The sequence below is a fragment of the Natator depressus genome, chromosome 16, assembly GCF_965152275.1.
Source record: "Natator depressus isolate rNatDep1 chromosome 16, rNatDep2.hap1, whole genome shotgun sequence".
Classification (NCBI taxonomy): Eukaryota; Metazoa; Chordata; order Testudines; family Cheloniidae; genus Natator; species Natator depressus.
In genome coordinates this window covers 3,259,788-3,284,670 of record NC_134249.1, presented here as the reverse complement: position 1 = coordinate 3,284,670, position 24,883 = coordinate 3,259,788, and the positions used below count along the sequence as shown (strand labels likewise).

The following is a 24,883-nucleotide window of genomic DNA, read 5'->3' as shown; positions in this document are numbered from 1 at the left end:
TAAAGTGGATGGGAACCTGGGAGGCAATGACCATGAGATGGTCGAGTTCAGGATCCTGACACAAGGAAGAAAGGAGAGCAGCAGAATATGGACCCTGGACTTCAGAAAAGCAGACTTTGACTCCCTCAGGGAACTGATGGGCAGGATCCCCTGGGGGAATAACATGAGGGGGAAAGGAGTCCAGGAGAGCTGGCTGTATTTTAAAGAATCCTTATTGAGGTTACAGGGACAAGCCATCCTGATGTGTAGAAAGAATAGTAAATATGGCAGGCGACCAGCTTGGCTTAACAGTGAAATCCTTGCTGATCTTAAACACAAAAAAGAAGCTTACAAGAAGTGGAAGATTGGACAAATGACCAGGGAAGAGTATAAAAATATTGCTCGGGCATGCAGGAGTGAAATCAGGAAGGCCAAATCACACATGGAGTTGCAGCTTGCAAGAGATGTTAAGAGTAACAAGAAGGGTTTCTTCAGGTATGTTAGCAACAAGAAGAAAGTCAAGGAAAGTGTGGGCGCCTTACTGAATGAGGGAGGCAACCTAGTGACAGAGGATGTGGAAAAAGCTAATGTACTCAATGCTTTATTTGCCTCTGTCTTCACGAACAAGGTCAGCTCCCAGACTGCTGCACTGGGCAGCACAGCATGGGGAGTAGGTGGCCAGCCCTCTGTGGAGAAAGAGGTGGTTAGGGACTATTTAGAAAAGCTGGAGGAGCACAAGTCCATGGGGCCAGATGCGCTGCATCTGAGAGTGCTAAAGGAGTTGGCGGATGTGATTGCAGAGCCATTGGCCATTATCTTTGAAAACTCATGGTGATCGGGGGAAGTCCCGGACGACTGGAAAAAGGCTAATGTAGTGCCCATCTTTAAAAAAGGGAAGAAGGAGGATCCTGGGAACTGCAGGCCAGTCAGCCTCACCTCAGTCCCTGGAAAAATCAGGGAACAGGTCCTCAAGGAATCAATTCTGAAGCACTTAGAGGAGAGGAAAGTGATCAGGAACAGTCAGCATGGATTCACCAAGGGCAAGTCATGCCTGACTAATCTAATTGCCTTCTATGACGAGATAACTGGCTCTGTGGATGAGGGGAAAGCAGTGGACGTGTTGTTCCTTGACTTTAGCAAAGCTTTTGACACGGTCTCCCACAGTATTCTTGCCAGCAAGTTAAAGAAGTATGGGCTGGATGAATGGACTATAAGGTGGATAGAAAGTTGGCTAGATTGTCGGGCTCAAGGGGTAGTGATCCATGACTCCATGTCTAGTTGGCAGCCGGTATCAAGTGGAGTGCCCCAAGGGTCGGTCCTGGGGCCGGTTTTGTTCAATACCTTCATAAATGATCTGGAGGATGGTGTGGATTGCATGCTCAGCAAGTTTGCAGATGACACTAAACTGGGAGGAGAGGTAGATACTCTGGAGGGTAGGGATAGGATACAGAGGGACCTAGACAAATTAGAGGATGGGGCCAAAAGAAATCTGATGAGGTTCAACAAGGACAAGTGCAGAGTCCTGCACTTAGGATGGAAGAACCCGATGCACCGCTACAGACTAGGGACCGAATGGCTCGGCAGCAGTTCTGCAGAAAAGGACCTAGGGGTTACAGTGGACGAGAAACTGGATATGAGTCAACAGTGTGCCCTTGTTGCCAAGAAGGCTAATGGCATTTTGGGATGTATATGTAGGGGCATTGCCAGCGGATCGAGGGACGTGATCGTTCCCCTCTATTCGACATTGGTGAGGCCTCATCTGGAGTACTGTGTCCAGTTTTGGGCCCCACACTACAAGAAGGATGTGGAAAAATTGGAAAGAGTCCAGCGGAGGGCAAAAAAATGATTAGGGGGCTGGAACACATGACTTCTGAGGAGAGGCTGAGGGAACTGGGATTGTTTAGTCTGCGGAAGAGAAGAATGAGGGGGGATTTGATAGCTGCTTTCAACTACCTGAAAGGGGGTTCCAAAGAGGATGGATCTAGACTGTTCTCAGTGGTAGAAGAGGACAGGACAAGGAGTAATGGTCTCAAGTTGCAGTGGGGGAGGTTTAGGTTGGATATTAGGAAAAACGTTTTCCCTAGGAGGGTGGTGAAACACTGGAATGCGTTACCTAGGAAGGTGGTGGAATCTCCTTCCTTACATATTTTTAAGGTCAGGCTTGACAAAGCCCTGGGTGGGATGATTTAGTTGGGGATTGGTCCTGCTTTGAGCAGGGGGTTGGACTAGATGACCTCCTGAGGTCCCTTCCAACCCTGATATTCTATGATTCTATGATCAGAGCAAATAGAACAAACATGCAAACTAAGCTCAATACACTAAAGAAACTGGTTACAAGTAGTAATTTCTTACCCTAAATGTTGTTTTAGGCATTTCTTTCACAGGCCAGACACCTTTTCCAGCCCAGACTCAGCTCTTCTCCCCTACCCTCCGCCCCAGTCCTTGTTTCTTAGATCTTCTCAGCAGTCATCCTGGGCGGGAATTCAGTGAAGGAGGAGCCCTGATTAAGTCACTTCCCTGCCTTAAATAGGATTTACATATGGCGGGACTCCTTTGTTTCCCAGTTTGGGCTCCACCCCTTTTTGTGGAAAAATACTAGCAGGTCAAGATGGGGTCCAGTACCAGGTGACATGATCACATGACCCTGAAGTGTGAAAGCAGTATCCCAGGAAGCTTCTCAGGAAGGTGGGAGATTAGCATCTTCAAAGTCCTATTGTCCTTCCTAATGGCCCATCCAGGCTGATCGCCTACTTTGTGGTGGATGTTCCCCAGGTGCAAACACTTGATTGATACAGAGTCAATATTCCTAACTGCAGATACATGCATAGAAATAGTAAAATCATAGTCAGTACATCATAACCTTTCCAATGATACATCACACGACCCATCTTGCATAAAACACATCTTAGTTATGCCATATTCATATCACAACAATATCTCTGTGAAGAATATGGGACATAGTGTCACACTGGCGTCATCTCCTTTTGCACTGTTATTGTTTTGTCACCTCTTTCCTGGTTGCGGGTGTGAATATGGGGGCACCAGAAGAGGGAAATCATTCCATTTCTTCACAGTCACCATGCATTTTCAAAAGAGCTTCATGAAATTCTTCCTCTACTCTAAAAAAGAAAAGGAGGACTTGTGGCACCTTAGAGACTAACCAATTTATTTGAGCATAAGTTTTTGTGAGCTACAGCTCACTTCATCGGATGCATTCCTCTAATCTATCTGTTTGTCTGCCTGTCCTTTGGGTATTTATATCATACCAAAGCGCTGCTGGTTGAGCACACTTGTTTACTAAGGAGAATGCTGTCAAGTAGTATAGGCTCACAATGTCTTCTTCTTCGTTGCCTTTATTTTTTAATTTATTTTTTGTAACTAAATCAAAATAACAGAAGGCCAGAGCCTTGGGCTGTGTGAACAGAGCTAGGGTGAGTTACACCAGCTGGGAATCTAGCCTAGCGGTTGGAGAAACTAATCTGAATGTTTTCAGTAAATAAATAAAAGTTTTGAGTGAAGACAGGTCTAAATCTTCTTCCCCCGCAGTTCTGTTTAATCCTTTGCCTGCAACCTAAACACAACTGCATCCCAAGACATGGAAAATGCAATGGAGGAGATGCAGAACATGAAACTGACCTGACCAATCTAGTTCACTGTCCAGATTGAGTGAAATCCCCTAAAAGTAAATGGTGGAAAGTAGAGAAGACGAGTAAGATCTGTTTGGTCTTAAATCAACTCACATGTTAGCAACCGAAGGTAGGATTTTGTTTTAATCTTGGTATTGTCCCTTTAACATACCACAGAAAAATATACTGTCCCTTTTTTCCCCCTATTTTTGGCACTGGCTTTTTAATGAGCTTTCCTGCGTGAGGGAAATGATTATTAACAGACTGGTAATTAACAGAGTTCCTAGAACGAAATGCTAGTCGCTTTAGAGCTCAGGTTAAATCAATGAATAAATAAACAAATCACCAAATTCTGGCTGGGAATAGCTGCACGGAGCCCAGCCAGATTTTGGGGCGGGCCAGACATGGAAGGGGGAGATGTGAGATCTCAGATTTGTATCAACGGTGATTCCCATTTTTAGATCAGCATAAATTAAGGCCTCAATCCTGCAACCAAACCCATGTGAAAAGCGTCTGGCTCCCATGTGGAGCCCCAATGGGACACTAGGCCCTGCTTAGTCCTACTCCTTTGTCTCTGACTGTGTCACTTTTTAATAGCACTTGGTGTTGAGCTGTTCCTTGGCGGGGAAACACAGTGATGGTCTAGCAGAGCCCTGGGGCTCAGCAGTAGGAGAGTTTAGTGGGTGACGTTTCAGACTGGAGCAGCTCAATGTTTATGGAGTGAAGATGAAATTAATGCCAAATCCTGCACCTGCTGATGTGGATATATTTCAGTGCAAAAATAATCTAATCTAATTTAACCTAATCTATCATATTTCTAAGGCACCTGTCACTGAGGTTTCTCATATTTGTGTATAAAGTACACTTGTGAATGACGCCTGTGTGTAAACTATGGTGCTGTGGAAATAATAACAAAGATGGTGATGATGTCTCTGCTTCGGCCCTGCATTGACTTGCTCCTCTCTCTGTACCAGCCGCAGGGGATGTGTATGCTAGACACACTATCGCACCGTAGCGCAGACATCACTTTCCATCGCTGTAGGAAATCCTCCTCTCTGAGAGGCAGTAGCTGGGTCAACAGAAGAATCTCCCACTGACTTAGCACTCCCACACTGCGGCTTTCGTCAATCTACTTCCATTGCACAGGGAATGGGGGTAAGACAATCTAACGTTATAGACAAAAGAAAAGGAGTACTTGTGGCACCTTAGAGAAGCTGGTGCATGCATCCGATGAAGTGAGCTGTAGCTCACGAAAGCTTATGCTCAAATAAATTGGTTAGTCTCTAAGGTGCCACAAGTCCTCCTGTTCTTTTTGCGGATACAGACTAACACGGCTGCTACTCTGAAACCTGACTTTATAGAGCAGACCAGCCCTTACACATCACAAGTCGTAGTGTCACACCCAACTCCTGGGCCCGTCTCAGCTCTGCTCCCTCTCTGGGCGGGGACAGCTCTCTGGCAGATTCCCCACTCCAGCACCCTGGGGGGCAGCATGGAGCCTGGCACACCTGAAAGACACGCTGGATGGAGGGGATGTGGTTCAACAGAGTGACCAGGTAGAGTGGCCACTCACCATGTGTCTCCCTCGGAGCCCACAGTGGAGGAGGAAGAGGGCAAGGACAGTGCTGATGGGTGTCTTCTAGCAAGTAGATGCACTGTCCCAGCAGGAGCTCCTGCAGATGTCATACCCCCTAGCACACCCGAGGGTGCAGGCTCTATAACACCCCCAAAGAGGATGCAGCCTGTGAGCCCACCCATGGCCAACCAGCTCCTCTGGCCAGTGCAGCTGGGAAAGCCAGAAGGGCCCTGGCACTAAGTCCCTCCTGCCCTTTGTGGAGCTGATCACCACTAATCCCAGGCACCCTGAGTGTGAGGATACCCTTTGTGCCTGGCTCCCGCCACTGTCTCCTGCCATGCACACCCCCCGGCCCTGAGTCCTGATCAGTCCCAAGCACATGTCGGGTGAAAAGCAGCCTCACCACTGATGCAGGACCAGGGCAAGGACCACAGGGACATTCCAACAGAACCAGGACTGCCTGTGATGACTGTGGTTACGCGGGCCACGCCGACGCAGGGCAGGGTTGTCTGAGGTCTCCTCAGGCTAAAGAGAAATGGAGGCTGAAAGGCCCAGCGCCTCTCCTACAGAAAATCACATGTAGTGAGAGCCCCACTGGACACAATGGCTGGGGAAAGGCCAGGTCTAAAGCAGAGCACACTCACTAGGGCAAGGTATGCACGTTCTGGAGCCTGCCCGTGAGAAAGGCATCGCCAGGCAGACAGAGCCCTCCCAGCCAAGCACAGACTCGGCTGGGATCCATCGTGCAAGTGGGCGTAACACGTGGGCTTCCTCTGCTCGGGAAGGCTGCCAATAGTACTGAGCAATGGGGGCAGGGAGCAATGGCTCTGCCCAAATCCCACATTCAGGAGGGGATGCGATCATGCATAAGCCGCTGCTCCACTGGGCCCAGACCTGTGTCCTTCAGGCCCTGCGTACTCTGGCAAGCTGGACCGAAATCCCCCCGCAGGTCACTGTGGGGTGGGCTGCTCTGCAGTGGCCACGGAAAATTGTCCAGGCAGTTCTGTGCCACTGTCAAAGTGGAGGTCTGGAGCAGATTAAACCTGAAGCTGAGCCCCATGCTCAGGGCAGGCGCTGTGGGGCTGGTATTCGTTCCACTGATTGGATGCCATGCCCATTCGCAGTCATCAACGGGCAGCAGATTTCTGTATTGACAATACACCAACTGCCTCACTGAACTGGGGCACTTGGGAGCTGGGTTGGCGAGGGAGGTAGCTAGAGCCGGTGGGATGAGGACATTCACTGGGTGTTTCTGGTGCCATGCACAGTGCTGAAAGAGTGAATGGTGTCATCGTTTGACTTACTCTGGGCCCCACTGACCACAGCTCCCAGGTTTCTTTTGTAAATGATTCTGGATCCCATTCTGCAGCAAGAGGATGAGCAGGGTCTGACTGCCTGCCAGTTCCCAGCTGCACAAGGGTGCCCTTGGGGCTCTGCTAATGTTGTTAGAGCTCAGCTTGGCTGTGGAGCTCAAGGCCACGTTTGGCCAGAACAAAGAGCGTGCAAATCCAGAGAGCAGGTCTCACCCCAGCCCGCTGCTGAGTCTAACTAGCCACAGAGGTGAACAGCCTGTGTTATAATATGTACATACAAACGGAAAGCCATTGCAGAGACACACTCTGGTTAGGCACCATTCAAACGAGATCCACTAATGCAAACCAGGGCCATACAATGGACACGTGACAGTATATACAATAACAGTACAATAGACACGTGACGCACAGCCTGCTTGTATGCTCAACCCAGGGCTAACCACATGGAAGTGCCCCAGGGATGGCAAGCTGGCACAGTTGGCTCCTATATTTGCCTCCCTGCTGCCCCTGTGCAGAGGTCACCGGGGCCATGTCCGAGCGGAGTGGGGGGAGGGTTGAATATGCTGCGCTCCTCAGCTGGCCAATGCCTTTCCCCCGCCCCCCCACCCAACTGTTCTAAAATGTGCAGAGAATCTGGAAGCTGTAACTGGCTCCCAAACATCCCCCATGCCCACCGTTGCACTATGGAAAACTTGCCTACATGTTGGTGCTTTGCCCGTGCAAGATGGTGCAGATAAGCCAGGACTTGTCTCCCAATAAGCATGAACTCTGCTTCGTACAACTGAGACTTGCTGGATCAGCCACTTGCATCAGAGGGAAAGGGCAGATGCCAAAGAACAAGCATGTACAGTGGGGAAAGGAAATGCAAATTCCACAGAGGGCCCACAAGCAAGGGCACTGCGAGGCAGCCAGAACCCAGCAGCAGCAGGCACTCCAGCTCCACAAGGGCACAGACCCTGAAGGGATCTGCTAAGGGAGCTGCAACAGCGTATGGCATGGGCATGGGTCCCCTTGGGTCTCCGGAACTGTCCCTGGCTATGGAGCGATGATGTGTGCATGTGTGAGGCATGGGGTCAGACTGCAGGAAGAGGCCTAAGAACCAGCAGCACCCTAGCGGGGTATTTTGAGCCAGGCACGGACTCTGCACACGCCTGCCTGGAAAATGTGCGCTGGGCTGAGATGCCTGGTTCGTGACTCTGGGTCTTGCTTGGTTCTGAATAGTCCCTGCTTTGGAGCCTCCTGCACCCGTTTCCCAGCATGCCCTTGTGCTCAGAGCCCCAGTGCTCCCTTTGAACCCTGTGATTTTAGACCAGGTCTCTGTGGGAAACATGCAGCTGACCCCCTGCTGGAATGAGACCTTGACAACCTGGCCAGGAAGGGAAACTTTTACCTGGAATGACAACTAATGACCAGAAGGGTTCCAAGCATTGCTTGTGTTCCCACCCTATTGATGGTGATGAGTCACGCTCAGGGGCAAGACTGGACTAGGTACCCCCTTCCGCTGTGTGTGGGCTCCGTGGATCATGGCGCAGAAGTGGGAAGAACTGCAGGGTATGACATGCAGGGAGAGGTGTAAGTGGCACTGACCTGGCCAAGGTCTCTAACATATTCCCTCCCCACTGGAGCAACCAGAGAAATAATTGTGCCTCTTAGGCTCCAAATTCATTCCCAGCTCTTACTCTGGGAGGTCCTCGCCTAGTCTCACATCACCATTGCTTCTATTGCTCATACCGATCCTGGCAGCATGCTGGGCCCAGCCCAGTACAAGCCCAGAGCCCCAAGGAGCTTCGAGGCTAATCTGAGCTCTGCAGGGCGGGTGAGAGTACCAGCCTAGGGGAGGCAGCACGGGATGTCAGTGGGACACAGTCAGGTATTAGGGCTGTGCCTGTTTTAAGGCAGACTGAAGCTGATGGCAAATGAGCTCACTCTTTAGAGTCATAGACTTTAAGCCAGAAGGGACCATCTTGATCATCTAGTTCAGCGTTTCTCAAATGCGCACCAGGGGCTTTTCTTGTGGCCACAGCTGCCTGGGCTGTGATGGGGGAGAGAGGGGGTCTTCAGTAGTGGTTGGGCCCTGCCCCCCTCTGGAGAGACAAAAGCTGGAGGAGCAGGCAGCCAGTGAGTTCCTCACCTTCCCGTGGTTGTTGGGTCGGGGTTCAGCCCATGGGTGGTGGGTGGCAGGCTCCAGCCGTGGGGCTTCAGGCTCCGTTCCCTGGCCTCGCGGTGGTGGGCTCTGGTCCCAGTCTCTCACGCCCCATCACCCTGGTCCTCGCTGCCTCTCCCAGTGCCTCTGGTGTTTAGATGTTGCTTGTAATGATTAGAACTGGGAGCACTGGCTGTTGGAGTCTGAAAGGACAGGAAACAGGAAGGAGGGGGGAGGAGTTGAGAGGCTGGGAGAAAGCTACCGAGGGTGCAGCAGCAGCTTGGTAAAGAGGTTTCCACTTTGAAAATAAAGTCCTGTTGAAGATTTTTAGTACCTTGCCTGGTTGATACAACACCACCTCCCCATCCAGGGCTTAATTTGTCCCCAGGCTTGCCGGGACTGAGTAAGTCTGCTGTGAAAAGTGATATTTGTATGTTTGTTAATATCGCTTTTCACAACAGATGTACTCTCTAGCAAGTCTTAAAAAAAAGCAACTAAAAAAGCAAAAGAAACAACAAGAAAAAAGACAAGAATGTGCAAAACACCTTATTTGTGTTTCTATTCTGTTTAGGTCCTGTAAAGAATAGAGACAACTGTACATTATTTTTAATATTGAGTCTGCAAAAAAAATCCTACATAAATAAATTACAATGATTTGGGCATGTATTTGTGCATATGTATTTGTTTTTCCTAAAGTTAATTACGTATTTTAGGAAAAATTGTGAGAGCAACCCCCAGCAAGAGTTGGTAGCCGCACTCTTGAGGCCCCCACAAATTTTGTTGTGAAAACCCCTGATCTAGTTTGACCTCCTGCTCAGTGCAGGCCACAGAACCTCACCCACCCACTCCTGTGATGGACCTAACCTCTGGCTGAGGTACTGAAGTCCTCAATCATGATTTAAAGACTTCAAGTGACAGAGAATTCACCATTTACACTAGTTTAAACCTGCCAGTGACCCAGGCCCCATGCTGCAGAGGAAGGTTAACATGCGCTTCCCCCCCCCCCCCCCGGGTCTCTGCCAATCTGGTCTGGGGGGAAATTCCTTCCTGATCCCAAATATGGTGATCAGTTGGACACTGAGAATTTGGGCAAGACACACCAGCCAGACACCTGGGAAATAATTCTCTGTAGTAACTCAGAGCCCTCCCGCTCTCGAGTCCCATCTCTGGGTGTTAGAGATATTTGCTAATAGTAGGTTTCAGAGTAGCAGCCGTGTTAGTCTGTATCCGCAGAAAGAACAGGAGTACCTGCGGCACCTTAGAGACTAACCAATTTATTTGGGCATAAGCTTTCGTGGCTACAGCCCACTTCATTGGATGCATAGAATGGAACATACAGTAAGAAGATATATATATACATACAGAGAAAGTGGAAGTTGCCATACAAACTGTAAGAGGCTAATTAATTAAGATGAGCTTTTATCAGCAGGAGAAAAAAACTTTTGTAGTGATAATCAAGATGGCCCACCCGCTGATAATAGCTCATCTTAATTAATTAGCCTCTTACAGTTTGTATGGCAACTTCCACTTTCTCTGTATGTATATATATATCTTCTTACTGTATGTTCCATTCTATGCATCCGATGAAGTGGGCTGTAGCCACGAAAGCTTATGCCCAAATAAATTTGTTAGTCTCTAAGGTGCCACAAGTCCTCCTGTTCTTTTTCTAATAGTAGTCGCAGATGGGCCATATGGCATTGAGGGCAACTCATCATATAACCTATCAAGCTCAGTCTTGAAGCCAGTTAGGTTTTTTGCCCCCACTGCTCCCCTTGGAAGGCTGTTCCAGAACTTCACTGATCTGATGGTTAGAACCCTTCATCTAATTTCAAGGCTAAGCTTGTTCATGGCCTTGTAGCAACACAGCCATTTTAGGAAGGGTTTGAATGAGGAGAAGGCAGTGGTGTGGTGAACGGGAATTGCGAGGGGGGCAGGAGGTCCATGCACTTGGACAGTGTGGGATGTCCCTGTGGGTAGGCCTGGGTATCAGGGAAGCTCTGAGGCCAAGTGTCTCTTGGACTTCCTGCAGACGGGATTTATGTTTCTGGGGAGGTTAGCAACTGGCAGGGGAGTCCAGGCTGGGAGCCCCACCCCCCCAGGACTCCCTCCCTAGTTTGGTGTTGGGCCTTTCTCAGGAAGGAACTGAAAACTGAGCTGAGAACTAGTGTCCCATTTTGAATTGATTTTGGGCTACTCACAAATGAGGCCTAGGATGAAATGAAGCTGACTCAGCTTACTCAGGCCCTAGTGCAGAATGTGAACCCATCCTTTGCACTCCAAGCACCAGCTCCAGGAGCCTTTGGTCTCGCTTTCATAGTAGCTCAATGGCAAAACCTTCACATTTCCCCCCAGTAGCACATGGTGGGCATTTACCCAAGCACTGGGATTAAGTGCTAAAGGCATAGAGAAGCAGAGGCAAAAACGTAAGCCTGGAAACATAGCTGCCTTGAACTTCTATACTTAAACCCTCTTCCTCCCTGCAACCCTAAAGAGTAGTCAACTGTGTTTTTTAAAAAGGTAACTCCTGTTCTGATCTCCAGTCTGGTGCATTATCATAGTCATACAAACTCCCAACAAAGCATCTATTTAAAATGGGCTGAATTTTGATTACAGGCCTTCCCCTCTCTCTCACAGGCTTTCTTTCTCATTCAGTACTTACTGTGTTAAGCTCCCTGAAATTCAAATAAAATCCCCCGCCCCCCAATGTGTTGTTTGATTCAACCCTGATGTCTAAGCTTGACGAATGAAGGGGAATCTAACAGAAAGACAAAGCTGTGGGCTATGTTGACTTCCCATCACCCCCGAGGACTGGGGAGACTGATCCATCTGTTTTGGAGTCAGTAGTACAAACAAAAGCAAGAGACAATGGCAGGAAACACTTGAAAGTTCAGATTCTTTCTTTGGTTTCTCTTGGAACAGCAGAATCTACGTAATGTGGCCAGCGGACAATAACATGCAGCCAGGGAGGCACAAAAATGCCAGAAGAATGTGCTTACGACACGAAACAAAGACATTTTGGAACAAAAATAGAAAAGGGGGGGAAAAACCTTTGGAGTTCCTAGATTTCTTGGATTTGGTTTCTGTAGAGCAGAGGGCTGCAAATCAATGTAGCCGTGTGAAACTTCTGCTAATAATTCTGATAAAGGAAAATCTTTTATGGCACCTGATTGTGTTTTTCCTTAAAGCCGTGCAACATAGTCTAGAAAACAACTTTCTTACCCTGCAGTTGTGATTACACTGTATTCTCTTCCATCGCCGTCTCTATAGCAAGATGCAAAACATTCCCATGATATTGGGAGTTTCTCCCGAATTTCTTACCCGTGCAGGTGCAGGAGATGTGACGTAGCTTATCATGTACTGAGCCTGGAGCCAGACTTGGGCCAGTTTCATATCTGTTGCCTGCAAAGGTTCTATGTCCATGGTCATATCCTGCTTGCCTTATTCACACAGGTCATGCCACTGTAGGATGAGTAGGGGCTGCAGGATCGGACACACTGAACAGCTGAGCTTTACCGCCTTGATTTGGCTGGAGAGCTACAAGCACTGGATGGTGAGTTTTACAGTGGTATAAGATATATGGTAATCTGATGAGGTTCAACAAGGACAAGGGCAGAGTCCTGCAGTTCGGATGGAAGAATCCCATGCTCTGCTACAGGCTGGGGACCGACTGGCTAAGCTAAGCGGCAGTTCTGCAGAAAAAGACCTGGGGATTACAATGGATGAGAAGCTGGATATGAGTCAACAGTGTGCCCTTGTTGCCAAGAAGGCTAATGGCATATCGAGGGAGGAAGATAGCTCAGTGGTTTGAGCATTGGCCTGCTAAACCCAGGGTTGTGAGTTCAATCCTTGACGGAACCATTAAGGGATCTGGGGCAAAAATTGGGGATTGGTCCTGCTTTGAGCAAGGGGTTGAACTCGATGATCTCCTGAAGTCCCTTCCAACCCTGATATTCCATGATTCTATGATTAGGAGGAGCATTGCCAGCAGATCAAGGGAAGTGATTATTCTCCTCTGTTTGGCATGGGTGAGGCCACATCTGGAGTATTGTGTCCAGTTTTGGGCCCCCCACTACAGAAAGGATGTAGACAAGCTGGAGAGACTCCAGTGGAGGACAACAAAAATTATTAGGCAGCTGGGCCACATGACTTACGAGGCGAGGCTGAGGGAACTGGGGTTATTTAGTCTACAAAAGAGAAGACTGAGGAGGGATTTGATAGCAGCCTTCAACTACCTGAAGGGGGGTTCCAAGGAGGCTGGAGCTCGACTGTTCAAAGTAGTGGTAGATGACAGAACAAGGAGCAATGGTCTCAAGTTGCAGTGGGGAGGTCTAGGTTGGGTATTAGGAAAAATTATTTCACTAGGAGGGTGGTGAAGCATTGGAATGGGTCACCTAGGGAGGTGGTGGAATCTCCTTCCTTAGAGGTTGTTAAGGCCCAGCTTGACAAAGCCCTGGCTGGGATGATTTAGTTGGGGTTGGTCCTGCTTTGAGCAGGGGGTTGGACTAGATGACCTCCTGACGTCTCTTCCAACCCTAATCTTCTATGATTCTATATGGTGCCAGGGAATTGATGAGCCCAATCCATTTCCAATTACAGTTAACCGAGTAACTCGGTGGGAATTGCAGGAAAAGCAGCTAGCAGGAGAGTGCAGGAAGGTGGAAGGTAAAATAGGCCAGCCAGTACTTCCACTGGCAACTCTTCTGGGTGCTCAGGGTAGAAAAGACAGCAGTGGAGACTCCCTGGCCAATGCGTAAATAACTCCACAGCTGAGTTTGGCCCAAAGTATTTGGCCTTCTAGAACATTTGGGCTTTGAAAAATGATTTTTCTGACTGACTTATCCCAGTGTACCCTTGTCAACTGAGCCTCTCAGAGAGGAGCTAGTGAAGGCAGAGCAAAGGTTATGGCTGATAACTAGAAGCCAGGACAAGGAAACGGAAGTGTTATAGACAGAGGCATGAAGGGGTCTGTGAAAGATGTGCCCCAGGCCGTAAAGGGAGCCCAGGGTTGGATTAGAGCTGATCCTATGATCAGCACACTACGCCAGTGGTTTTCCAACCTGTGAGCCCTGGACCCCTTGGGGTCCACAGACTATGTCTAAGATTTCCAAAGGTATCTGCACCTCCATTTGAAATGTTTTAGGGGTCTGCAGATGAAAAAAGGTTGAAACCCATGGCACTGGCCCACAGCTATACACCCACATTACATTTCTGGCTGGCACTGGATCCTGACTATGGCAGTGTCCATGCCAGGCAGTTCAGATATGCTCACACTCCAGACACGTGTCCTCACTCCACGAGAGACAGCAGTGCATTCTACAAGGTCTGTAAGATGTAAAGTAGGCTAGTCATTGGATTTGGACGTATTTCTTAGCCCTGGTCTACACTACAGGGTTAGGTTGAATTTAGCTGCGTTAGGTCGATTTTATAATGAATGCGTCTACACAAGCAACCCCGTTCTGTCGACCTAAAGGGCTCTTAAAATTGACTTCTGTACTCCTCCCCGACGATGGGCGTAGCGCTAAAATCAACCTTGCTTGGTCGAATTTGGGGTAGTATGGACGCAAATCAACGTTATTGTCCTCCAGGAGCTATCCCAGAGTGCTCCAATGTGACTGCTCTGGACAGCACGTTCAACTCCGATGCACTAGCCAGGTACACAGGAAAAGCCCCGGGAACTTTTGAATTTCATTTCCTGTTTGGTCAGCACAGCGAGCTCAGCAGCACAGGTGACCATGCAGTCCCCCCAGAATTGCAAACGAGCTCCAGCATGGAGTGAACGGGAGACACTGGAGCTGATTGCTGTATGGGGAGAAGAATCTGTGCAGGCTGAACTCGGATCAAAAAGAAGAAATGCTAATATATATGCCAAAATCGCACAGGGCATGGAGGAGAGAGGCTACTCAAGGGACACACAGCAGTGCCATGTGAAAGTCAAGGAGCTCAGGCAAGCCTTCCAAAAGACAAAGGAGGCAAATGGTCGCGCCGTGTCAGAGCCCCATACATGCCGCTTCTATGATCAGCTGCATGGCATTCTAGCGGGGGACCCTACCACTACCCCACCACTGTCCGTGGACACCTGCAAGGGGGGAGTCTCACACAACACAGAGGAGGATTTTGTGGATGACGAAGAGGAGGAGGAGCAGAATGTGCAGCAGGCAAGCGGTGAATCCGTTCTCCCCGGCAACCAGGATCTTTTGATCACCCTGGAGCCAATACCCTACCAAGGCGGGATCCCCAACCCTGAAGGCAGAGAAGGTACCTCTGGTGAGTGCACATTTGTAACTACAGTACAGGGTTTAAAAGCAAAAGTGTTTAATGTTTGATTTGCCCTGAAGACTTGGGATGCATTCGCGGCCAGTACAGCTACTGGAAAAGTCTGTTAACGTGTCTGGGGATGGAGCGGGAATCCTCCAGGGTCATCTCCATGAAGCTCTCCTGGAGGTACCCTGAAAGCCTTTGCAGAAGGTTTCTGGGGAGGGCTGCCTTATTTCGTCCTCCATGGTAGGACACTTTACCACACCAAGCGAGTAGCAAGTAGTCTGGAATCACTGCAGCACAAAGCATGGCAGCGAATGGTCCTGGATTTTGGTTTTGATTTTGGAAGCAACATTCGGTCTTTATCTTTCTGTTAGCCTCAGGAGAGTGATATCATTCAAGGTCACCTGGTTGAAATAGGGGAATTTTTGTAAGGGAACAGTAAAAGGACCCTGTTCATGCTGGACTATTTGCGCTTGGCTAAAAGGGATCATCCCATAGCCACGCTGCGGATGGAGGAGTGGAGGGATCATCCCAAATAGCCACATGGAGGGGTGGGGGGGAGGTGTGTGCTGCACATCCACCCCAAAACCGCAGCCCCTCCTTTTAAATGGTAAACCCAACCGGCATTGCTTGCTATGGGAAAGGAGGACGCTGCAGTTTGAAAATATTCCCACAAGTTATGAAGGTGTTAGAAGCCAAACCCGTGTACCCTTAGGCCTACCATGGCTGCCCAGAAACCGAATTCTATTGTCCAGCCGTGTGTGATGTGTCACCATACCGGCACACGCTCAACATAAAAGGCAAAATGCGACCTTGTACCTAAAGCACAAGTGAATTGCTTGATTCACTGTGAAAGAGTCTCCCTTTTGTTCTCAGAAATGCATCATCTTAAATTTTACTTTCCCTTTATATCCCCCTGCAGGTGCAAATGTTTCTATGCTCCTCCTATCATCTCCGTCCCTAAGGTTATTGCAGATTAGAAGGCAAAAAAAACATATTTGCGATGACATGTTTTTAGAGCTCATGCAGTCCTCCTGCACTGATAGGGCACAGCTGAATGCATGCAGGCATTCAGTGGCAGAGTCCAGGAAAGCATTAAGTGAGCGCGATGAGAAGAGGCAGGATGCAATTCTGAGGCTAATGGAGGAGCAAACGGACATGCTCAGGGGTCTGGTGGAGCTGCAGGAAAGCCAACAAGAGCACAGATGGCCGCTGCATCCACTGTACAACCGCCTGCCCCCCTCCCCAAGTTCCATATTCTCCTCACCCAGACGCCCAAGAACGCGGGGGGAGTCTCCAGGCACACAGCCACTCCACTCCAGAGGATGGCCCAACCAACAGAAGGCTGTCATTCAAACAGTTTTGATTTGTAGTGTGGCTACAATAAGCAATGTGCCCTTGTCCTTCCCTCCTCCCCCACCCCACCCTACCCCACCTGGGTTACATTATCAGTTATCTCCCTTTTTTTTAATTAATAAAGAAAGAATGCATGGTTTCAAAACAATAGTGACTTTATTTCCTTTCCCAGCTGTGATTGAAGTGGGGAGGATGGTTGGCTTACAGGGAATTAAAATGAACAAAGGGGGCGGGTTTGCATCAAGGAGAAACACACACAATTGTCACACTGTAGCCTGGCCAGTCATGAAACTGGTTTTCAAAGCCTCTCTGATGCACAGCACACCTACCTGTGCTCTTCTAATTGCTCTGGTTTCTGGCTGTTCAAAATTGGCAGCCAGGCGATTTGCCTCAACCTCCCACCCCACCATAAACATCTCCCCCTTACTCTCACAGATATTATGGAGCACACAGCAAGCGGTATTAACAATGGGAATATTGGTTGCGCTGAGGTCTAACCAAGTCAGCAAACAGCACCAGCGAACTTTTAAATGTCCAAAGGCACATTCTACCACCATTCTGCACTTGCTCAGCCTATAGTTGAACTGCTCCTTACTACTGCCCAGGCTGCCTGTGTATGGGAATAGGGGTAGGCTGGGTCTCCAAGGGTAACTATAGGCATTTCAACATCCCCAACAGTAATTTTCTGGTCTGGGAAGTAAGTCCCTTCTTGCAGCTGCTCAAACAGCCCGGAGTTCCTAAAGATGCAAGCGTCATCCCACGTTGATGTCGGTGAAACATTCCTTGTGATCCACCAGTGCTTGCAACACCATTGAGAAGTACCCCTTGCAGTTTATGTACTGGTTGGCAAGGTGGTCCGGTGACAAGATAGGGACATGCGTTCCGCCTATCCCCCCACCACAGTTAGGGAAACCCATTGCAGCAAAGCCATCCACTATGACCTGCACATTTCCCAGAGTCTCTACCCTTGATAGCAGAATGTCAGTGATTGCGTTGGCTACTTGAATCACAGCAGTCCCCACAGTAGATTTGCCCACTCCAAATTGATTCCCGACTGACCGGTAGCAGTCAGGCATTGCAAGCTTCCACAGGGCTATCGCCACTTGCTCCTCAACTGTCAGGGCAGCTCTCATCTTGGTATTCCTGCGCTTCAGGGTGGGGGAAAGCAACTCACAGAGTTCCAGGAAAGTCGCCTTACGCATGCGAAAGTTTCCCAGCCACTGGGAATCATCCCATACCTGCACGACTATGCAGCCCCACCAGTCTGTGCTTGTTTGCCGGGCCCTGAATCGGCGTTCCACTGTATCAGCCAGCCCCACTGCCACAATGATGTCCCAATTGCCACATCCCGTGCTTTCAGGAACGTCTGTGTCCATGTCCTCCTCAGAATCGTCCTCGTGCTGCCGTCTCTTAGCCAGGTTCTGCACATACTGCAGTATAATGCGCGAGGGGTTTACAATGCTCACAACAGCAGCGGTGAGCTGAGCGGGCTCCATGCTTGCCGTGCTATGGCGTCTCCATGAGTAACCTAGGGAAAAAGGTGCAAAATGATTGTCTGAAGTTGCTTTCATGGAGGGAGGGAGGAGAGACTGACATGTACCCAAAACCACATGCAACAGTGTTTTTGCCCCATCAGGCACTGGGAGCTTAACCCAGAATTCCAGTGGGCAGTGGAGACTGCAGGAACTGTGGGATAGCTTCCCACAGTGCACCGCGCCGTGAGTCGATGCTAGCCACAGTAGTGAGGACGCAGTCCACCGACTTAATACACTTAGTGGGGACATATACAATCGACTGTATAAAATCGATTTCTAAAAATCGACTTCTACAAAATTGACCTAATTTCATAGTGTAGACATAGCCTTAGAGCCTTGACTACTATGTGGGCTGAGGGTGCTCAGTTTCTTGGCCTCAGTGTGCCTCTATTTCCCTCACTGTAATGGGGAAAATGCCCCTTGTGCCTCAAAGGGGGATTGTTGAGCAGCTCAGCTTGCGAAGCACGCAGTATTACTCCTGGGTGTCAGGTGTGGTACAGATTCTACCCAGTGCATAGGCTCTGAGCCGAGCTCTCTGGCTCTCTCCCACAAACAGGAGCATGTAAGACCACAGGCAGAAGCCAGTTCTGCAAGCGCCGTGCACCTGGAGCTCTCTGTGAACTCAATGGGAGTGCTGTGCTGGAGCGGCTGACGGCCTGTTCCCATGGATGCATCTGCTCTAGTGACAGTGGCTCCCATGGGTTTGGATTCGTTAACGTTTCAAAATGAAGCTGGGACGCAGGTCAGAGTCATAGAGTTCAAGGCCAGAAGGGGTCACCAGCTGCCCCCAGATGTCACACGCCACCTCCCTCTCCTGCACACTAACCCAGAGCTTTGGATTCTTTACTATTTTGCCCCTAGAAGGCTGGAGCTGGAGAAGGCTCTGTCCTGGAACTCCTAAGCTAGGCCTCACAAGAGCCTCCCACATGCTGCTGCCTCCCACATGCTCACCCTCCCATTGCCACCCGTAAGCACTAACCCCACCAAATTGGCCTCCCACCCACGCCTGGCTGCTGCTCAGAGCCCTGGGCAATACAAATGCATTGAGACAAAATGTTATGACTGGTGGCTTGGGAAGGTTTTTTCCTGATAAAAATGGAGGGATTATTAATGTGCTGCTCTTCCACCCCAGCCATACACAAGCTGCAAGCAGCCTGTGTGTAAACAGCAGCCAGAAGCTGCAACTGCTAAGTCACAACTGCATGCCCACCTCACCGGCCGCTCCTGAGGCTGTTGCAGGCTGTTTGTGATGCTACTCTTCAGCATAGCTCAGTTTCCCAATAGCTCAGGAGCCAACACCCATGCAGGAGCCATTGCCAGAACAAGCTCCATTAGGGTAGGAAGCTCTGGAGGAAATGAATTACTTGTGGACACAGCTATTTTTCCTCCTCTAAGTGTTGTGAGGTTTGTAATTAGGCATTTTCAGTGCCAGCAAAATTATCATGAAAAATGCTCCAAAAGCAAAGGCCTGGTCCTGACTCAGCCAAACCTGCAATCAGCTTCCTTGCGAACACTGCCTCAGCCAAGCTCGAGTGGACAGCAAGCGCAGAGTGGGATCTTGCCTCCTCCATGTGCTGGGCCTTTGGGCAACTCTGAAGTCAAAAGAATGCTACCCTCTACACTCCTCCTGCCCAGGGAAGACCCTTCCAAGTGTGGGCCCAACCTCACACCATCACAGCCTGTGGGAACCCACTGGGAGCGAAGCAGTGGAGTTAAGGGGCTGACCCCTTTTCAGGGGTTCAGAAGTGTTTGCTCCAGGCTGCAGCCTGGGCTGCAATTAGTTTTATGCAGCTTTCAAAATAAAAATCATTGCTTGCTGTAGTCAAGGGATTGGCAGCATTCTAGGGAGAGCTGGGCAGTTTCTGCCCCTTCCTGGCATTTAACTGAAATATGTTTCTAAATAAAACGTACAGGGTCTTACTTCATAAGGCATATCAGCCCATGCTAGTATCACACCAGTACTGCACCCAGGCTGGTATCACACAGATGTGACCCAGACAATGCTGAATGTTTCCCAGAGCAGCTGGGCAGTCAGCTTGCTAGGGTTATATATGCTTGTGTATTCACACTTTGGCAAACCATGCTCAGGGCTCTGGTAATGCACATCAGGAAGTGCTCTCTCACCAGCCTATGTGCAGGGTCCAAAATTGTTAGCCTGGGGCTCGATCCGGCATCCATTGAAGCCAACAGCAAAACTCCCATGGATATCCATGGGCGCAGGATTGGGCATTTATAGAAAGATGGGGCAACCCCAAACCAAGCTAATCTCCACCAGCCCTTGGGAATGTTCAGACTAGGGTCCTATGCTTTGCATGATGTATGGCCCGATCCTGCTCCCATTGAAATCAACAACAAAACATCCACTGACTTCAAGGGGTATAAGCTTGGGCCCACAGTTCCAGTAACAAGAGCCTTTATCTAGAAGTGTGCATGAGCAGATCTTGCCACACAGCAGCAGAGGAGCCTCCTGCAGAATGCTGAGCACCTACAAGGCCAGAGGGGCTGGGCAGGGCAGCTTACACCTCTCACACATTGCCACAGAGCTTGGGTTTTTCCATTTAACTTTATTTTCAGCACATTAAACTGAAACACTCCACTCAGGAAGTGACTTCAACTCCCCAACCCAGCAACTTAAAGTGTAACCTAAAGCACCCTCATCAGCCTGCGTGGCTCAGGGACAATGGGGTTTACGAAATAATGTGCTGGGTGTGTGATGGGGAATATCTACATGCCCACTAGCCTGATCCAGGAGGTGCTCCCATAGACTTCACAGTGGGAGCAAAGGATGCCCAACACCTCACAGGATCAGAGCCTCGATGCTGGGATTGAACGATGACAATGCCTTGCAACCCTCTGAATGACACCTCTGGGGTTAGTTAGATGCAAGAAGGCTGCTATATTTATTTTTCTATACAAATGAATGGAGACAGCAGTTTAAAACTTAGACATGGGATTTCAAATCTAGGGGATATAATTGTATTGAAGCCATGGCTAGAGGAAGACAGTATTTACTCATCATCCTGATCTAAACCAGCATATTCGAGGAATAATTAGCACAGAGGTAAATGCAACGTGATTAAAAGAGAGAGAGAGACTAACTAGTTCACTGTCAGAAAATGAGAGTACAATCCTGTAGCATTTACAAGCCTGAGATTTATTCCACTCCCTGTTGCTTGGAAATGCTTCACAAATCTTTATTTACTCCAGAGTTCAACAGATGCGTTGGTTTTCCATGTTCCGCGTTTTCAAATACATTCAAGGACACTTGGATGAAAGGCAGGGTACAACACAAGCTTCTGATCAACGTTTTCAACACTGGACAGGAGCAATGCCTTTGCAATGTAGCTAACTGCTTTCTTGTCCCAGGCACATGGGGAGTTGTCATTACCAAGATTGTCACTTCACTGATGTACGTGTGGGAAAGAACAAACCAAAAAGCCACTTTTTTTTATAAAAAGAAAATGAAAAATTTATTTATAAATTTCTCACTCTGGGGCTACAAGTCTATGTCAGACACTCCGGAATCTGCTGTACTGTACAGACTTTATCCAGTTAGAAATGATCATATAGTGACCCACATACAGCTTCAATATAAGCCTAAAAATTCTTAACATTAATTAACATAATTAAAAAAGGTATTCGCATCTAGAGAAAAATCTACAGAAAAACTCCTTTCTGGAGCAATCTGTGCATCAGCGTCAATGTCTGCTTCCTTCACCGACATTATCAATATAGTCTTCTGACAAAAACAACAACAATAAAAAAAGATGACTGCCAAAAGGGGACCAGTCATGCACAAAAGAGCCTCCCCCAACCTGTCTTTTTCTTCTACTCCCCATTTTGGCATGAAGGGTCAGCAGCACTATGAGCCAAACAAGAGGGGGGAAAAAACCTCATTTAAATTTGAATAAATCAGCATCCCTTTTATTTCTCAGGATAACAAAATATATATATATATATATATATCTCTGGGGTTTGCGGGGTTGCATAGAAAATTGAAACTATAGGGACTAGGAAGGGCAGCAGCTTTTCAGTAAAATAAATTTTAAAAAAAAGTGATGCAAAAATACATCAACGCACAATTCCAGAGCAAACCCCCTTCCCCAATGTACAATTTTCAAATTCGAATCATGCCTAAAGCTCCAAGAAGCCGAAGAGGAACAATACTTTTCTTAAACTCACTTAGCAATTCACACAAGAGATTCACAGTCTTAACAGGTATTTTATAAAAATATAAATATGGGTTACATTATGTTGTCTTTACAACACTGGACAGAACTCCCTTTAGCATTGGGTTTATAACCAAGATTTCTTTTAAAAAATCAATCTAGAACTTGGCTTTAAAATACACGATGGTTTTAATAGTATGCCATAAATGTTATGACACGTCATGGTGGCAAATCCGTTAGTTTAAAAAATGTGCAACCGTCTGGTAACTGTAATAAAACCTCATTAGAAAAGATATTGTCCCCCCCTAACAGAAGCACCAACCATCTTCAGTGCTCACAGAGAAAGTTTGCAAACTAAGAAGTTCCTTTTAAATTACAGCATTAACAATAGACACTTTCAAAAGGGCTTCTTTTTTTTAAATCTGGAACTTTTTAATCATATAAATTGTTTAAGAGAGAAAAAACTGCAGGTGAAACCATCATAGACAAAGCAGAATATTCAGTGCAATGAAAAAAACACCCATGGCAGACTCAAGTTTAGTTTTAAGACTAGAAAAAATGCATATTTTCCAAACCGTACTTTGAACCACTCACAAATAGCTTCAGACAAAACCAGGCACACAAACGTCACCCACAAATATATACATATATGATAAATAGTTATAACAACAACAACAACAAAACAGTAGATAACTATTTTTTTTAATTGTAATGGTTTGGATAAGGGGAATACGAGAGGACAGCAAGGAGATGGTAAGGGGTTTAGTGCAGACAAACATAGAGGGATAAAAGGCCAACCGTGGAAAGGAGACTTCTGAAATTTTCTGCATTTTTTTAAATGGATGTTATTGTGCCATGGCAACAAAAAGCAGCATTGCAATTCCATGTGCAGTCACTTCCAAATGCAGGTTAAGATGGGTTCCTCTTCCGCCCTTTCACTTATATAAAGTCAGATGGAATCATTCTGCATTGAGAAGTGTTCGCCAAGTTTCACCAAAGTTAGAAAAAGAAAAAATCCCAAACTATTTCTCAGTAGTTTTCGGGTTGTTCTTGAAACTTTCCTCCTAGACTGCAGGGGGCGCTCACACTCTTTTTCTGTGCAAAAGCAATTCCTCCGCCTGGAGAGTGGAGCTCGTTTCACGTCCATTGTTTCACCTCCCGGGTTCGCTCGTCCCACCCGCGTTCGCCTCCCCGGGACGGGTCGCGGGTCTCTCCCGCGACTGCCGCGGGCGGGGTCGGCTCACGAGCAGGCCTGGGCTGGGTCACACGCTCCAGGGGAGATGCAGGAGGAGGCGGGGGACGTGTCACCGGGCGCCGGTGCGGAGCCCCGGGGAGCGGAGCGGGCTGCCGGGGGGACGCTCCCGCTCCTGGCCGCGGGGACGGGAGCTCGGCTCGGCCACCCGCCCCGCGCATGAGGGGCCCGAGAGCCTCCGCTCGCGCCCAGCTCCAGAGCTTGCATTAACACAGAATGAAAGGAACAGCACCGACTGGTTTTCAGCAAATCACATTCTGAGCTGTTAAAAATGCTGAAATGGATTCACTTCGGAGCCAGAGCGCTTTCAACCCAGGGACAGCTTCCAGGGACTGACACGCCACCAAATGCATCAGCTGGGGGGGTCCGGGGAGGGGGGAGGCGAGCGCACTTTAAAGCATCTGACCAGATCTCTGCCTGAAACCGTGAATACTGTGAGCGCAGCCGAGGTAGATGGCAAAAAAAAAAAAAAAAAAAAAAACCACCCCAAACCAACCAAGACAGAAAACAAATTACAGTAGGAGAAAAAACCCTTGAAAGACAAAACCCCTTTGAAAGCAGTTAAATGGTTTTTCAGTAAAATCTTTGTGGGCCCCCAAATTTCTTTGCAAAAAACATGGAGTCCAAGCAGCTTTGTCATTTAAACAAAAATAAACAATCCACCCAAGCCCCACCTCTCCCCTGTGTCCGGCGATGCGGCTGCTTTGCCCGCCCCGAGGCGGGTCAGTCACGGCTCCCGGGCCGCGGCCCCCCAGCCCACAGGCGGCCGGCTCACCTCCCCCGGGGGCCGCCCGCAGCTCGGGTCAGCGGGCGCGATTTAGGAAGGCACCTTTGTCCCGGGCTAGGCAGCCGGGGGGAGGAAGGGCCCAGCCCGCCCCTCGGAGAGGTCCCCCATCTCCTGGAGGGCCGGGTCCTGCCCTGCCTGCCTCACCTGGAGCAGCCCGCGGGGCGCAGCGCGCTGGCCCAGGGCGGCCCCTTCGGCGGCCGGGGCTGCAGTCCGCAGGGCGCCCGGCGCGGGGCAGGGGCGGGAGGCAGCCCGGGCGGGAGCCGTGTGCGTGCGGGGCGGGGAGGTCCCGGGGTTGCCGGCTCCCAGAGCGGCCCGAGCAGACACGGCCCCTGTCCCCGCCCCGGGGGGCTCCAGCCGGTCCTGCAGAGCGCGCCGCTCCCCGCCACGGGGAGCCACGGCCCGGCCCCGGCTCGCTGCGCCCCGGCCCGAGCCCGGCGGCCGCGGCGTCACCGGCTGCCCGCGGAGTACTTGGCCTTGGTGATCAGGTAGAGCACGATGTCCTGGTGGCCCCCGAAGGCGGCGATGTGCAGCGCGCTCCAGCCGTCGCGGTTGGCCAGGCGGATGTCGGCGCCGAACTTGACCAGCAGCTTGACGAGCTCCAGGTTGCCGTCGATGACGGACTGGTGCAGGGCCGTCTGCCCCTCGGGCCCGAACGAGTTCACGTTGAACTCGCAGTTCGTCATGTTCTGCAGCAGCGACTGCAGCTCCTTGGTGTTGCCCTTGCGCACCGCCTCCTGGAAGATGCGCTGGCTCTGCGGGGCCGAGCAGGTGGACAGCTCCGTCTGGCTCATGGCCGCGGCCGGGCAGCGGGATCCGGGCGCAGCGGTGCCGGGCGGGCGCAGGTCTCCGCGCCGCCTCGCCCAGCTCGGCAGGGGAGCTCGGCGAGCCC

At 49.5% G+C, this 24,883-nt stretch overlaps 2 protein-coding genes across 2 annotated transcripts in view; both read right to left on the bottom strand.

The window, feature by feature from the left end:
• Nucleotides 1–16,421: 16,421 nt before the first annotated feature.
• EXD3 (exonuclease 3'-5' domain containing 3) overlaps nt 16,422–24,883 on the bottom strand; it is a 584,821-nt gene continuing 576,359 nt past the window's right edge. The window contains exon 22 of the mRNA XM_074974168.1: nt 16,422–17,779. Coding sequence (XP_074830269.1) covers nt 17,004–17,779 — 776 coding nt within the window. The 3' untranslated portion in view covers nt 16,422–17,003. The remainder of the gene's footprint in view (nt 17,780–24,883) is intronic.
• NRARP (NOTCH regulated ankyrin repeat protein) lies at nt 24,423–24,841 on the bottom strand. The gene has a single exon (XM_074974173.1). The coding sequence runs from the start codon at nt 24,783–24,785 to the stop codon at nt 24,441–24,443; it is 345 nt and encodes a 114-aa protein (XP_074830274.1). The 5' UTR covers nt 24,786–24,841; the 3' UTR covers nt 24,423–24,440.

What these genes read in the sequence shown, in the direction of transcription:
- NRARP (XM_074974173.1), bottom strand. Translation starts at nt 24,785, where the DNA reads ATGAGCCAGACGGAGCTGTCCACCTGCTCGGCCCCGCAGAGCCAGCGC.